This window comes from Microtus oregoni, unplaced genomic scaffold, assembly GCF_018167655.1.
Source record: "Microtus oregoni isolate MIOR12 unplaced genomic scaffold, Mior012 000002F_ref0000024, whole genome shotgun sequence".
NCBI lineage: Eukaryota > Metazoa > Chordata > Mammalia > Rodentia > Cricetidae > Microtus > Microtus oregoni.
The window spans coordinates 6,697,869-6,715,138 of record NW_024543061.1 but is presented as its reverse complement, the minus strand read 5'-3'; the positions used below and the strand labels follow the sequence as shown (position 1 = coordinate 6,715,138).

Genomic DNA, 17,270 nt, shown 5'->3' with positions numbered 1-17,270 from the left:
CTAGGATACTTGCCGACCATGCAAGAGGTTCTGGGTTCAATCACTGTCAAATAAATAAATAAACAAACAACAAAGAAAATTGTCAAACAAAACTGCTGACAGCTCCAGAAGGAGGGGTTGGGAGAGTATGTTAAGGCCTCATGTATTCAACAGGAAACTAGTTTTGTCTACCAACATAAAAAAGAAAGAGATCCTATCATTCCAGTGGATGAGGAGTCAGAGCAATAGCAGGGTTTTTCAAATTTAAACAGAAAAAAAAGCTGATGTCTGACGAATCAGGAGGGAGCAATTTCTTCAAGTATCTACCGTCATGGTCTTCAAAGTATTGTTTTCAGAATATTTTCTGAACGTACCCTGAAAATTAGTAAAAGCAAGTAGTGTCTGTTCCAATAAAAAAAAAATGGAGTACAGACCTAAATAGAGAACTCTGCACACAGGAATCTAAAATGGCTGAAAGACACTTAAGGAAATGATCAACATCCTTAGTCATCAGAGAAATGCAAATCAAAACGACTTTCAGATTCCACCTTACACCTATAAGAATGGCCAAGATCAAAAACACTGATGACAACTTATGCTGGAGAGGTTGTGGAGAAAAGGGAACACTTCTGCATTGCTGGTGGGAATGCAAGCTGGCACTACAACCCCTATGGAGGTCAGTGTGGCGACTTCTCAGAAAATTAGGAAACAACCTTCCTCAAGACCCTCTGACCTCCAGAGAAAAATGTCGAGCTCAATAAATATCAATAAAAAAGACTGAAGAAAAAAAGATAGTTGTTTTAAGAGTAGCTGAGGGGATTAGTGATGACGATCTCAATGGGGGCGTCTAATGGCATTTCTGCAGACCATCGCATTATAAAACCTCTGATCCAATCTAGGGATGGATTCAAACCTGATGGCTTTATTAGTATGTGGGGAAAGATAGGAGGTGGGGTCAGGCTGAAATGTGTCAGTAGGGGGTGTGCCCTTAGAATAGATCTTACCCTGGCTATTCCTGTACTTTCCCTTTATGCTTCCTGTCCACACAGAGGTGAACAGATCTTATCTGCCACTTGTTCGCACCACGAACTTTGGAATTTTAATTGAGTCTGTCCTAAAATAACTTTGCCATTTTAAAGAGATTTAAAATTCATTTATTATAATGTTGTATATTTATTTGTGAAATACAAAAGTAAACTCAATTTGCTTGGTATATTGATCTAATTAGCATAATACAAAAAGATAATCCTGAAATCACAAGCGAAACTATTTCATATGAACTGAATCAGTATGTGTCAAACCCCCATTTCATACTAGAAAATCCCTAGTTTCCTACACTTCTAGTAAACACTTGAATTAGTTCTATAAAAACAACCCAAACCAAGTCGTGGTGGCACATGCCTTAACCTCAGGAGGCAAAGGCAGGTGGATCTCTATGCGTTTGAAGCTTGCCTGGTTTAGAGATTGAATTTCAGGACAGCTAGAGTAACACAGAAAAACACTGCCTGGGAAAAAAAGCAAAACAAACAAACAAACAAAAAACCTAACAAACAACAATAACCTACCACAGGTGTCGTTCATATTTTCAGAAGAAACAAACTACATTAAGTGAAAACGATTAAAAGCAGACAGAGTCTTACTGAATACTTTCCAAGCATACCTATCAGTAAGGCTAAAGATTACATAAAATAAACATATAACTTTGAGGTTCCATTTTATGAGAAAATGCCTATTCTAAAAAACAAAGAAATCAGGTATTTCTTGGATAGCGAATATAATCATATATTTGTCCTTGTCTATAAGTATGACATAAATTAATATAAAACTGTCATAATTCTTAACCTTACAATGCATTCTGTCTTGATGACGTTCCCACTTACTTTCTTATGGCTCCTGAGCACTGATGGCGTAACGAAGGCCTTATTGCAGAGCTCACATCGGTACTTCTTGTGTCTTTCATGGACCACTTGGACATGAACATTTAACGTGTCCTTCCTTTTGAATGTGGCATCACAGTGATGGCACTTGAAAGTCCTTTCACCTGAGAAGACAAGTCAACAGTCACTCCACACACATATGATTTCAATTTTTGTGTGTGTTAAAATAACAGAATTCCCTAATTCTGATGTGCTACTTCTATCAGATTCTGTGTCTTAATGCTATCAGAACTTTCCCCTAAGCTTAACACCTACAAGCTAGCCAGGGACCTGCCTTTTGGTTTTTAGGGTACAGGGGAAGAGCAATAACTTCCAAAGTAAGTAGAAATTGTTTATATTTTAGTCTATGGTAAAGACATGTGTGTGTAATAACAGCCTTCACATCTCTGAAGTGCAACTAGCTGTACTGTTAACACCGTGTGAAACAAGACCTAGAACTTTGTTCTCTTTGCGTCTTGTTTTCCTGCTGTTTTAACTTCACTGTTGCATGTCTGGAGGTTGACTTTTCTAGCCCGACACCACAGTACAGCTTCTGAAAGCCTCTTCTAGTGTTACACATTATCATTCCCACTACAGAGCACACAGCACAGTCTCACAGCCACTTCAGTCCTCCCTCTAAAGCTGCTGAGAACCAAGAGGGTGACATCAAAAGTATCAAATTTCTGATGTTACAAATTCATTGCTGTTATGTGAAATAAAATTTAATTTTTCCCATGAAAAATTTCCCTAAGCATCAAGTCAAATTCAGCCACTTGTCTTCAATGAAGTTCACTTGTCTAAATGAGTATTCCAAAATCCATCCAGCTCTTCAACCCTCTAACATAATAATTCCTTCTGTTGTGCAACAAATTTCATTCTTTAATGACAAAAGTTGTTCTGTATGAGGAAATGGAAAGTTAGGCTAAGCACTCCCCAGAGCTGTATGGTGACTAACCTGGACTGGAATTGTAGTCTCCTCTTTTCCTACAGGAAGTAGTTTTCTTCCTCAAGCCCATCACCAACATGTATAAAACGTTAAGACCTTTATTATTTTTCATATTAGACCCTAACTTGAGCTGAGAAACTTTCTTCTATCACCATTCTGTATACCAATTGTCACAATGCCTTATATTTGGAATTTAATATTTAAGCAGCAGTAGAACTTTTCATGTACATTTAAAAAAAAAAGATGTATGTTTATGTAGAACATAATAAAAATTTACCTCCCCCCAAAAGTAGAGAAATCAGAAATTTTACATGAAGTAGGAAAGGTCCCTGCCTATCGGATAGCTGGATGCAATGTCTACAATCCCCTACTTGAATGACTGTGCTCTTGTCAGACTCAATTTAGAATATTCTCAATTTCTCCTTAAAAAAGGTGCTGGATTAGATGTGCACTCTGATTCATTTCAACTTTAAGCCTGCGAGCTAATAAAACCCTGACCTGCAACATAATTTCCTGTTACAAAGGCAGCCAAGTTTCCTTAATCATCAAAGTTAAAAGGGAATGAAAGTCTGTGTTTCAAAACAATTTCACAGCGTACTGAGTGTGGGGGTATCTTTTTCCATACAAACCATAAATACTGGGAAGAGACGATGTAAAATAAAGTATCTCATAAAATGATTAATGGAACTGTAGGAACACAAGGCAATCTGTCTTCTGTATGCTTTAAACAGATTATCTAACAATTCACAGTGCACTTCTGTGATGTCTACATTCTGAAAGGGTCTAAGAACACAGTAGGAAGTAATTCCATCTGTCCTCAGCTGCCCGAACTGGGACTTACTGTTGTGGATCAACAGGTGTCTTTGCAGAGAAAATGGGGTCCGGAACAAAGCTTTGCATTCGTCACATTGAAATGGTCGCTCCTCAGAGTGAGTCTGCAGAAGGAAGACAGAGTCAGCAGAAGAATGAGCTCATCATTACAGAATGCAGACAGCATCTTGCTTCTTCTTTATAGCTCTACTACGGAGGAGGGAAAGCACAACCATATGCATTCACAGGAAGAACACTGGTTCTGTCAAACTCTCAAATTCCTTAGAAATTCGATAAAGAGCAAAGGAAATTGTTACTCCTATCTCGAATTGCTAATGTAAACACTAATGTATATTTTGTAAGCTCTGCTTTGTAGACCAACATGCTGTATAGTTTGCCTAGTGTATAGTTAGCCCTATACAGTGTTTGCCAGGCTTGCTCATTTTCCATATAGGCAAGAGGAAGAGTTCACAGGCACATGGTCTCTACCCTTTCCCTAAAATCTCACTGAGGTATTTAAAGAGATTTAATCCTCAAGTCTGTTTGGTGTTTAAATTACAAGAGCATAGGCTCATAAGGTTAACCTGAGGTAGTATTCATTAAATACTTAATTTGTATCTAATGTCATGCTAAATACTACACAGGGATTAATGAATTCCAAGTGCCATGTTCTTGATTAGGGATGAAAAAAATAAATGAAGATTTGCGAAAAATGCACATGTTATAAAAGTCTATGGAACACAACAAACCAACAGGCATTGAAATAATCACACAGAAGTTTAAACCATTTTGGCACAAACCATGAATAAAATCTTACTCTAAACTGTAGATAACAAAGTTTAATTATTTACAAATATTTTCAAATTTTATTTTGTGTATATAAACATTTTGCCTGTACGTGTACCACCTGTACACCCCGTGTGTACAGAGGCCACAGCAGGATATTGAATCTCCTGGAAGTGGAGTTCCAGATGTTCATGTGGGTACTGAAAACTGAATCCAAGTCTTCTCTGCAGGAACAGCAAGTCATCTCTAACTGCAGAGTCATCATCTCTCCAGACACATATGGCAAAATTGAATAAGGTTCACAAATACATTTTTAAAATTCTCAAAAGTCCAACAATATCCTTTTATTACAATAAAATAAGTTATAAATCTGATAGGTTCTATGGTATTGGTACACAAAGCACGGGACAACTGAAGGAAGCCACTTTATTCACATCTCATTGACAGAGACGTTCACAATTTGATGGGCATGTCAGTATTCCAGTCTGAGAAATATCATAGAGAATAACACTGCAACATATATCAAGATTGTTTCCACTGTCAGGAACATAAAGGGTGGAAGAAAAGTCAGGATAAATTTAAGATACTCAAATGTGTTACTTGGACACAGAAATTCTAGTTGAAAAAAAAAAAACAGAGGAGAACATTTCTTCCATTATATAATATAAATGGCACTATGAACACGACATTCCAAACTGGCAAGAGAAGCGTAGAATATTTACTAAAGGGTTCTGATGCAATTAAAGGTGGGCCCTTCACTTCCTACCGGAGGAGAGAGGCGATATAGATTTAGTATTTTTATTCGCATTACTTTTCCGAGACACTCTTGCTATGCAGCTCAGGCTGGCTATGAGCTTGTGTCAATCCTCTTGCCTAATAAATGCTGATATTACAGATACATGCCACCACATCTGGCTTTACCTATTTTTTAAAGTGAATAATAAAGCCTCAAATCTCATAGAAGAAAATGTTCTAAATTTTAAATAATAATTGAGTGGGAAAAGATTTTCTAAGTATGATGGAAAACTAGATATTTAGATTTAAATACAAATTCAATATTGTAAAGTAAAAGTGTTTTTCAATTACCAAAGACAGTAGTTGTAACACCAAATAACATTGCTAATTTAAGGTTTGATGGCACAGTAATAAGAAAATGGAAAACTCTAAAAGAAAACCGGTATATGACACCCGCACTTCCATTTGGAGGGTGTCTTGTAGCAGGTCTATAGTATGCACTTTGCTTTTAGGGGTTCATCCTATTTCAGACTGAGGATACCGGGAGAACAAAATCCACAAAAGTTGCTGCATCGCAAGGCTTTTATCCTGTATGTGTGATAAATACACAACCTACATCAGGAAGTGAGTGACACGTGCTATAGAGCAAAATAAAGAGGAGCACAGATAGTGTTTCAGAGAACAGATTTCAAATAGGTGGCCAAGAGAATCCTAGCTGAGGTGATGTCGGAGAAAAGTCTGTTCTGAGAGAACAAAGCACAGGTACCTGAGTGACAATAACAGGGACAGGGGGAAGAGGCCAGATTGCTTTTCTTTTCCTAAGGATATATAAAGAAATGTCTATATTCTCATATGGACGGTAATCACAGAACACAGAAAGGTTTTGGTAACTCAGTGTGATTATTGGGGTTGCCTACAGAAAGAAGCACAGGCAACTCAGACATACACTATCCGGAGTCCTCTGGATGGCTTTAGGAGGCTACAGACCAACTGCAGGGCCTACCTAGTAAGCTACCTCTTACTCAGCAGTGACTGGAGTTTCATTGAGGGCCATGCTCACTGAACCCACTGAAGGCCTCTACTGAGAGAAAGTGGATAGACTGACTCATCGGGATCGTGTACTGGTGAACACAGCTTTCTGCTTCAGGTTGGCAACAATCACAACTACCCAGTACAAACGTCTATGTTTCTGCCCATGTGGCTGGAGTGATAGGAATGAGGAAGAGAAGTGGGAAGATGCAGAAACAGGCAAGGGTCAAGAAAAAAAGAAGAAACCAATCATGAAGGCCAGGTCACCCTAAAGTGTTGTCAATCATTCTCAGAGACGGAAGGTCTCTAAAGGTTTTGGGCAGGTGACTAGCATGTCTAAGACTGTGTTGCTTTGAGAATCTGTAGTAATAAATCAGACAAGTTGATAAGTCTGCAGAAGCAGCCTTGGATAAGAGAAGTAAGACAACTGGTGTCTTACAAGAAGAAACAGGCCACGGGCATGAACTTGGATATGAGAGAGGAAGGAAGCAAGTATAGCCTGCAGACCCGTAAAATAAGAAGCGAAGAGAGGACAACTGTTTAGATGGCACTCATCTAAAGGGTTCAAGTGACTTTTAAAGAAAGTCATTGGCAGCAAAATATTTCATACCTGGATTAAACTGTATAGAATTAACATAGAAGGTATCCTGCTACATATGGCATTAATATATAATTAATGATAAATTCAAAGAATGACAAATTAAAAACAGTATCTGTTGTCCATGACAGTGTCACACATGAAAAAATTAGATACTACTTAGTGTTTTCCAGAGAATGAACAGTAAGGCAAGCTCACAAACTGTGACCCGGAAGGTAAACTCTCTGGATTCCATTGTGGCTTACTGTTCTCAGTCGGCAAATGTACATCCCCGCGACTGACCAACTGCCTTTACAAAGTACATCTGAAAGTTTTAAGAAGAGAAAAAGCAAAACAGGAAACTCTTGAGTGGTTATAAAAAATATAAATGGGTTAATTAATTATAGTAGATATTATATTTGCACTTACATTTATTTTTTAGTTTAGTTTACTTTATTTAATAAGAAAAATCACGCATAACTTTTAGAGTGTTGCATCATTATAAAATACCATTTGGCTATACACATTCACTCACACACAATGGAGTCTGGAAAGATACTCTAAAGTATCTGCCGAGGAGAGTTTTCACAGGAAAGTAGGAGAATTTGATGGCATGCTTGCATTCTTGTTTCTTTCTTTAGTATTTAAACTGTACATAAGTAGATACTGCTATTTACTACACTGCAAAAGCTACTTTGCTTTAGAGCTTTCAAATTTGAGCGGATAATTTCTCTAGCCCTCCAAAAGTACTATATTCTACCATCAAACATTTTTTCAACATCTGGGACAATAACAATAATAGATATTTGTGGTAATCACATACAACATAACCAGATAGATATATTCTTTTATGGAAAAAGATCCCAACATGACCTCTGTGTTGGAATGTTATAAATTATAAACATTAGCAGTGAATTAATATGTTTAACTGACCGGAAGACCCCAAGTCATGTAAGAACTAAGAGTGTCCAGTGCTCACATGTAGATACAGAATTTGTGTTCATGAGGTGTTTTACAAGTATCAGATGAATTTCAACTTCTTGAAAGGTATTTTATCATTAGATTTCTCACTAATTTAATAATTGATCCTTGAGCTCATAATATTTCTTCCAACTGCCAAGGCACTGATGTCACCAACATCTGCTAATGTAATAGATAAAGTTGCCATGAATAAATAGAATGAATTATCTTTTTAGATACTTAAGTTTTTATGGAACAAATCCAACTCTGATTAAAGATATAGAGAAGACATAAGTAAAGTGTTGCACTGTCCGTAACATCCATTAGGATTCTCAAAAATACCTCAGAAAGGTAGCATAACATATAGTAAGATACCAAATAATTCTAGCCACATAGATCAAATGTTAATTTCACAGTACCAGAATAAAATTTTCATCAGGGCCATTCACAGCTAAAATTTACTCTCAATAGGTCTATACTGTTCTATAATAAGAGTATGTATTACTGACGGTATTTTACCTCTGGAACACACACCACACAATAATACCAATGAAATCTTCATCATACCCTTTTTTCCCAAGCCTCTGGGACCATTGTGGAGGTGGCAGAAAGACTCTAAGAGCAGAAGCAGTGTGACTACAAGGAAACTGTTTTCCAGGCACAGCAGGGCACATGTGAACTCACAGCAATTATGACAGCTTGAACAAGACCTACACATGTTCATGCCAGACTACATTACAACACAGAGACCAGAGGTGGGCATGAAGTCCCACCCCTAGCTAAGGAGTTATTGGCAGTTGATAGTTGGTGAGAGAGGGAGGATCTGTTTATTCTAAAGTTGTGACCCCTGGTAAGTCAATTGCACATCAGTAGAAGGTCATACATCAAAGAGAACGTGGGCAGCACAAAGTTAGTTGATGGTTTAGAGATAAAAGAGGACGTAAAGTTGGGCAGAATGAGGAAGAATGAGGGTTCATTCTGGAGGATCTGAGTGATGGGGATGAGAATGATCAAACTATATTCTAGAAAATTCACAAAGAACAACTAAAAATGGGAAAAAAACTAATTAAATATAGAATGGATGTAGAAAAATAAAGAAGGGAAGAGAGGAAAGGAGTCTATTAGACAAGAGTCAAACCTCTCTTAAGGGCACACTCACCCAGTGTGCTACACAGAAAACCTGAAGCTGCATCACTGTTTAATCTAGATGTCTTCAAGGTTTGTAAGTTAAATTTATACAGTTATTTGTACAACTAGCTTCTTTAAAAGGCTTTCTCCTCCTCAGAAAAATACACTAAAGCTAGAACTCTGCTGACAAGCTCAGTTTCAGTTCAGTAGAATAGCAGGTAGCTCACTCCACACAGAAAAGAGAAGGAAATGCTGGAGACAAGTCCTTCATGAAGGCATTCAATTGCCAAGATTTTCTTCTCTGGTTTTCTATATTCAAACTCTTCACAAACTGGGACCAAAAGTATGTTAAAGCTTTGATGTAAAGGATGAGATTGTATTTAATTCTGTTGACAAAATCTTCTTAGATTATCAGGATTACAGATCTTCACATATAGTAATATAGTGGTTGACATGTAGTATTTAATACTGTTTTCGAAAAAAGAACTATGTACAATAATTTGTTGACAATAATGCAAAAGGATGTCACCCAGGAAAATACTAGGATTGTGGTGTGTGTGTGTGTGTGTGTGTGTGTGTGTGTGTGTGTGGTGTATTTGCTGATTTTTGGAGGGGAAATGAGAGTAAATACAATCCATGCTATATAATTGACCACCATGCATTCATAAATGATCTAAGGTTTAATTATCAAGAGATGTCTATTAAGAAAAGAAAAAGTAGCAAGAAAAGTTTTAAATTTGATTACAAAGAAATAATGTGCTTATATTTTCTTCCAGAATGTCTCTCTTCTGTTTGCAAAAAGGTTAGGGCAGGTACCTAATGAAAAAGCAAAGATAAGGAGTTTCTTGACAAAGGTCCAAGGATAAAAGGGCATCACTGACTTCCCAGTGTGCTATGATCCAAATATTCAACATAGTAAGGAAAAGTTCAGAAAGATTAGGTCATTATGTAAAATAAAATAAGCCATGGAAAGAAAATTATGGTGTAGAATCTGAAAATGTCAAATTCATAAAGCAGAGAGTTTATGGTAGTTGACAAAAGCATGGCTGAAAGAAAGGGTAACAAAGGGGAGGAAAATGGGATGGTCCTGGTATAAAGATACACAGTTCGAATTACAATGAATAAATTTGGAAATGTATAATGAGATGACTGATATACAGTACTATATACTTATAATTGCTAAAAGTATAGATTTTTAACTTTTAATTTTCTTTGATAAAAATTACATATGTGTATATCACACAACATGACATTATGACATATGTATACAGTGGTTAATTAACACACTATCATCTCACAGATAATAACGCTCTGGTTTACTTTCTGTAGTGAGAATATGTAAAATCACAAGAATAGATCTTACATGTTTTTATTATATCAAATAGAAACAGGAAACCATATCAAATGATGGACATGTTATATCAGGTGACAGAAATGTTGACTATTTTGACTGTGGTAATCATTTCACAGTGCTTGCATAATTAAAAGATCATAATGTACACTGCCAATGTGTACAAATTGTGTCCAATGTGCTTCCATCATGAAAATAATTAATTGAAAAGTAAGCTTCACATTGCTATTTCTTCACCCATTTAAGAATATCAACCTTAACAGACAGGGGTTTTCAGTGACCACTGAGCACCAGCTGATAATGAGTCCCTGCTGGACACTATTATCTCAATTCCTGCCTGGCACTCATAACTGTAAGCATCTTCAAACTGCAGTCACTACCAGGAAAAAGGAATTGCTTGAGCAGGCCTGAAGAACAGCTATCTGGCTGAAAAGACAAGACAGGGCAGCTAGGATGTATTTAATGAGTGCCTGTCTTTCAGTCCCCACATTAATACTTTCTTGACAAAGCTTTAAGAATTTTTTTTCTTGTGTTAAGTTTACCCCTTGTGCTCTGATTTTGTAAATGAATTTATGATCTATGATCTATTAAAGATAAATTTATATTTTTCTTTCAGGTCTAACAAAATTATACCACAACAATGTTTGAACTACAATGTCTTTCAAATGATAGGACCATGGCACAAGACACATTTTTTTAAATAGCAAAACTAATTAGGAACCATCAAGAAGGATCAGCAGGTAAAGGCAGGAATTTCCCGAGGATAGAAGGAAGAGACAAGTCACAGTAAGCTGTCCCTTGACATGACACACACACTCTAACACAGGTAAGAAAATAAATAAATGTAATAAACAGTAAGAAAAAAATGAATACATTATGTGCGCAAGTCTTTATTTTATTAAATCACTCTCAAACTTAAGCTTCAGGTTCTACTTTGAAATGATTCATGCCCCTGTGAATAGGACCAAAGGCTAAGAGAATGCCATTGCTCAGAGTCTGACTACAAATGAATGGAACCTCACTATAGGAGCCCAACAGAATGTTTCCAGAAGTTGTGACTAGATTCCTACATACACTTCTGGGGCTCCATCCCTGACAAATCACACAAAGGAGCTTTAATGAGTAGGCACATATCTGATGCCAGGAAGCTCCCAACGACTTCCTTGGGGCTTTAAAAACTCCCATGGACTCGCTTCCATCATCAAGCAGATAAAATAAGACAATTTGTTCCATTTAGACATCCATATCACAAGAGGAGGGGATCACCATATATTTTCTTCAAAGTTTTGCTTTGCAATAAATCTGACAAGTAACAGATGGAGAAAGATGATTAACTCAGAGTTATTGTTTCTTATAGTTCTGAAATTTCTGACCAACTATGATTCCAATAACTCAAATCTAACTGGACCCAGACAGATGACTCTTATATTAGCCAGACATTTTAGCACTAATCTGGATCAGATAAATTGAGTATAGCGACGATGAGGAAATGAAAAATGATCAAACAAACAAAAAAACTAATGGCTGAACCTTCAGGACTGATGGTGAAACTGTTAGCAATGCCTCATAAAGCACCACAATCCATCCAAAATGAGAGAAATAAATGGATATGATGAAATGCATAGATGACAAATGCAAAAAATCCAAAGGAATATTTTATTTACTGAAAAGAATAATTAGGCATGCTTCATGATGGAGATCAGACTAACTCTTAATGATTTTCTTGTTCTGATTGTCTACCATTATTATGTAGTTTCCTAAATGACCATTACTAAATAATTATGGAGCAAGGTTGACTTAGTTTTTCATATGACTCTTGAATATTCTAGGCATTTTCACATAACCACACCACGACACACTAGGATCCCAACACAGAAACACATGTGTCGGGGGCAGAAGATTGAGAATGTTTTCCACTTTGGAAATCTCAACCATCATGGTTTCTGTCCTCCCTAAGACATCATTATTACTTTCATATGATTTATGGCTGAAAAGTATGAGGGATAGTGCAAAGATCCTCTGCCAAATTCCCATATGGCATATAACATAAGCCAAACTGTGAAAAACTCATAAATGTGGGCAGATCAGTTTCATCAAAGAAAGGATTAAGAGGGTTCCAGAGAGCGAATAGGAAACTAGCCAGATACTTTATACAGTCATGTAATTCCAAATGAGCAACAATGACTACAGCCCTGCCCTGGATGGAGGCCTTGAGTTAAGTGTGAGGGTACAAAGCAAGAAATCGGGCAGAGACAATGTGAAGCACTATTAATTGGCCATGTTCAGCTTTTGATATATCTGCCACTTCTATTCTTCTTGGACAGAAACTAAAATCAGCATCATTTTTAATGCTTTCACAAGAGATAGCTATTTCTTGAAACTCACTGTAAATAATGAAGTCACTTCAATGCCCACTAAATATTATTTTAAAAATTCCCTTTAAAAATATAGTGAAGTGTTTCCCTAAAATCAATAAACAAGCATTTCTGATATCACGTATGTTTTCACATAAATTTCTATATGACACATTTTCTAAATCTGAACATGAATCATGTACAAAATAAACATAATAAAATTAAAGCTAACGTGCTTTAAAAGAAGAACTAAAGGAAAAGTGTAGTGTGGAAATGTGAACAAAACCCAGAGAAGAACTAAGAGCATATAACCTGAAGATAAAGAAGCTAAAGAGCATGTAGAAGACAAGCAAATATCTAATGTCATGGTGTCGGAGCAGCGAAAAGCTCTTGCTGCCTAAGCCTGACAGCCTGAACTGGAACCTAGGAGCCTGCAGTGAAAGGAGAGAACCAAGTACCTCTGACCTTTACACATGCACTATGGTTCACACTCGCACATAGCGGTATTATGTACACACATACACACAAACCACAAATAATATCCACCCACACATCACCCCCCCACATACACCCCCCAACACTCACACCACACCTGCACCACCCACACATACACAGAAGCAGTTTCTGAATTTTGTATTATTATTTTATGTAATGAGTAGCTTGCCTGTGTGTATCTATGCGCCATATATGCCTGGTGCCGAAGGACTACAGTAAAGGGCATCCAATACCCTGAAACTGAAGATATAAATGGTTGTGTATTGCCATGCAGGTTCTGGGAACTGAAATCAAGACCTCTGAAAAAGCAGGTGGTGCTCTTAACTGCTGAGCCATTGCGCCTGCGCTGATAAAAGCATTTGAACATGCGAAAGCATGTATGAAATTGTTTTAGTAGTGCTTAATGCAAAGCATTGAAGATACGCTTAAGAAGCAGACTGGGTTGATGGTCCAGAGAACTCTGTCTGACAGAAGCTATATATGCACTATAATGTGGGTGGCATTTGGAATTCACATCACCGGAGAGTAGAAGAGTGATACAGCAGTTACGCTTTTGGATGTTGTACCTGGTAGGACAGCGTGAGAAGTGCTAAGCATCAAAAGCCTGATTAGATGAGTATAAAAGCGGTCAAGAAAAAAGAGAAATATCAGGACACTGAAACCTTCCAAGAAGGCATGTGGGTGAGGGGCATGGAGCCCAGTGGTAGAGCACATGCCACTCATGGGCAAGGCCCTGAGTTTGATGATTAGCACTTTTCACGAAAATCAAAAAGGAGCATGGGTGCAAACATAATGAAACAACAGGCAGGAAAAACAGTTGTGATATGTTTTCTACATTAAAGACCCAAGACTGGAGAAGGAGTGTTGGATAATTACATTTCTTTTTTTTTTCTTCTTAGAATTTTGTATTGATATAAAGTCCCATTCCTTTTGTTGTTTTTATTAAACTAGACATTTTTCTTCTCTCTCCTCCCTTTTTCCCCTTTCTCCTTCTACCCGCCCCCCCCCCAAGAGGAGACCTTGTCTTTTTCTCCTTCCTATGTAGAACCATGTATGTCTCTCTTAGGGTGCTCATTGTTGTCAAGGTTCTCTGGGGTTGTGGTTGTAGGCTGATTTTTCTTTGCTTTGTCTAAAAATCACTTATGAGTGAGTACACATATTTGTCTTTCTTGGTGTGGGTTACCTCACTCAATATGGTCTTTTCTAGATCCATTCAATTGCCTTCAAATTTCAAGATGTCATTATTTTTTTTTTTACCGCGTATACTCCATTGTATAAATGCATCACATTTTCTTTATTCATTTTTTGGTTGAGGAGCATCTAGGTTGTTTCCTGGTTAAGGCTATTACAAACAATGCTGCTATGAACATAGCCTCATTCTGTAGGCTGCAATTTTGTCTTCTTGACAGTGTCCTTTGCTTTCCAAATGCTTCTTAGTTTTAGGAGGTCCCATTTATTAATTGTTTCTCTCAGTGTCTGCACTACTGGGGCATATTTAGAAAGTGGTCTCCTGTGCCAATGTGTTTAAGTGTACTTTCCACTTTCTCTTCTATAAGGTTCAGTGTGGTTGGTTTTATGTTGAGGCCTTTGATCCATATGGACTTGAGTTTTGAGCATGGTGATAGATATGGATCTATTTTTAGTCTTCTACGTGTTGATATCTAGTTATGCCAGCACCATTTCTTGAGTTTGCTTTCCTTTTTCTATTTTATATGTTTAACTTCTTTGTCAAAAATCAGATATTCATGGGTGTGTGGATTGATATCTGGGTCTTCAATTCATTTCCATTTGTCCTCCTGTCTTTGTTTTTTTTTTTTTTCATTTGCCATTATCAGGCTGTTTTCTTAATGTGGCTCTATAGTAGAGTTTGAAATCAGGAATGGTGATACCTCCAGAAGTTCCTTTATTGTACAGGATTGTTTTGGCTACCCTGGGTTTTTGTTTTCCCATATGAAGTTGCGTTTGTTCTTTTGAGGTCTCTGAAATTTTTGCTGGGATTTTGGTGGGCATTGTGTTGAATTTGTAGAATGCTTTTGGTAGAATTGACATTTTTACTATGCAAATTCTACCTACCCATGAGCATGGGAAATCTTTCCATTTTTCGGTCTTCTTTTGATGGAGGTGGGTCTTGTATCTTATCTGTTGCTTTCATTGGTTAACTAATAAAGAAAACTGTCTGGCCTGATGGAGGTGGGTCTTGTATCTTATCTGTTGCTTTCATTGGTTAACTAATAAAGAAAACTGCTTGGCCTGATAGGACAGAAAATTAGGTAGGTGGAGTAGACAGAACAGAATGCTGGGAGAAAGAAGCGGAGTCAGGCAGTCACCATGATTCTCCCACTCCAGACAGACACAGGTTAAGATCTTTCCCGGTAAGCCAGCTCATGGTGCTACACAGAATATTAGAAATGGGTTAGATCAATATGTAAGAGCTAGCCAATAAGAGGTTAAAACTAACGGGCCAAGCATTGTTTAAAAGAATACAGTTTCCATGTAATTATTTCGGGTATAAAGCTAGCCATGTGGGCGGCCGGGTGCCGGGGATGCAGCCCACTACTCATCACAACATTCTTTAATTTCTTTCTTCAAAAATTTAAAGTTCTTGTCACACAGGTAATTGTTTGGTTAGAGTTACTCTGAGATATTTTATATTATTTATGGCTACTGTGAAGGGTAATGTTTCTCTGATTTCTTTCTCAGCCCATTTATCACCTGTAAAAAGGAGGGTTACTGATTTTTTTGAGTTAATCTTGCATCCTGCTACATCACTGAAGGTGTTTATGAGTTGTAACAGTTCCCTGGTAGAACTATTGAGGCCATGTATGTAAACTATCATATCACCAGCAAATAGTGAGAGTTTGACTTCTTCTTTTCTAATTTGTATCCCCTCGATCTCCATTTGTTGTCTTGTGCTCCAGCTAGGACCTCAAGTTCATTGCCTTTCTATCCTGTACAGAAAGAGGAAAGTACAAAAGGGAAATTACCTGGGTCAAAGAATAAAAAGTCATTCTTGGTTGGGATAAGGGGGACTGATAAATGCATTGCCGAAATGTTTCAAGGAAGTAAATTTCCTGCATTTTGTCAGCTTAGCATTGGCAACACCAAGTCCTGGATGCAGTGGGCATCTGCCAGAGAGCACAAAGAAGCCATCCAAAGCCAACAATATCCTCAAGTGGGGGTGGTGACAAATACGGGTGAGAACTTAGCTGGCTCTCATGTTGAAGGCATGGCACCTCTGGAAGTGCTTACTGTAAGGGAGTGGATCCTTTAGGTGGTGCAGGTTTGTGGAAGATGTCACATCACTTGGAAGAATGCCCTCTATGGAGGCACTGGAGTTCATCCCCCTACTTTCACTCATTATCCCTTGGCTTCTTGGCCACAGTGAGGGAAACGTCACCTTCATTCTTGTAGTGTTCTCACCCCTGTGAGGCTCTGCTTTACCTTGAGTATAAAAGCAACAGATCCAGGCAATCATGGATGCAAGCCATTAAACCAAGCCCAATAAACCACTTTTCTGAATAAGTAAATTGTCTCAGGTGCTGATGGCTGTAGGAAGCTAACACAGAATCTAAAACACATTCAGAGAAATGAACAGACCCAGCAAAGAGCTCTACAAAAAGCCCAGGAAAGGGGGGATATGAAACACAGAAAGAAGAAGGAGCATAGAAACAGCAACAGCTACAACCTTGTCATCACTGGAGCTGATTAGCAGTTGAGAGTTGTTTAAAGGACTCAGTCACAGAAGGACACTTTTCTGAGAACAATTTTCAGAGGATGGAGACAAGAAGAAAAGCCAAAGAGGCCAGTGGTCTTGACAAGGTCTGTCTTGACAAGGCAGAAGCAGGGTCACCTTATTCTCTTCAAGCCACCCTATTCACTTTATGTCACATGGCCCAGCCAAATTCTGATTAAGAGACCAACTAAAATCCTACCAGCTAATCAGTAGCTAACAAGTTAATAAGCATCTTTACCTTCTTGTGGTTCTTGTAAACATTTCTGTGAGCAAATCCCTTTCCACAAAGCTTGCACTGATAGGGTTTATCTTCACTGTGGATTACTTTGTGGGCGCCCACTTGATCAAGCCTCTTGAATGATTTGTTACAGATCTCACAGTTATAAGGTCGCTTTTCTGTGAAAAATGAGTGGAGACAATCTCACACTGATATGAAAGTCAAGGGCCAAGGGGAAGGAAGCATGCTTTCCT

At 37.7% G+C, this 17,270-nt stretch overlaps 1 protein-coding gene across 1 annotated transcript in view; it reads right to left on the bottom strand.

The window, feature by feature from the left end:
* Prdm5 (PR/SET domain 5) overlaps positions 1-17,270 on the bottom strand; it is a 155,550-nt gene that overhangs the window by 62,854 nt on the left and 75,426 nt on the right. The window contains exons 9-11 of the mRNA XM_041641533.1: positions 17,038-17,195; positions 3,683-3,776; positions 1,860-2,020 (exon numbers count right to left, since the gene is read on the bottom strand). Coding sequence (XP_041497467.1) covers positions 1,860-2,020; positions 3,683-3,776; positions 17,038-17,195 — 413 coding nt within the window. The remainder of the gene's footprint in view (positions 1-1,859; positions 2,021-3,682; positions 3,777-17,037; positions 17,196-17,270) is intronic.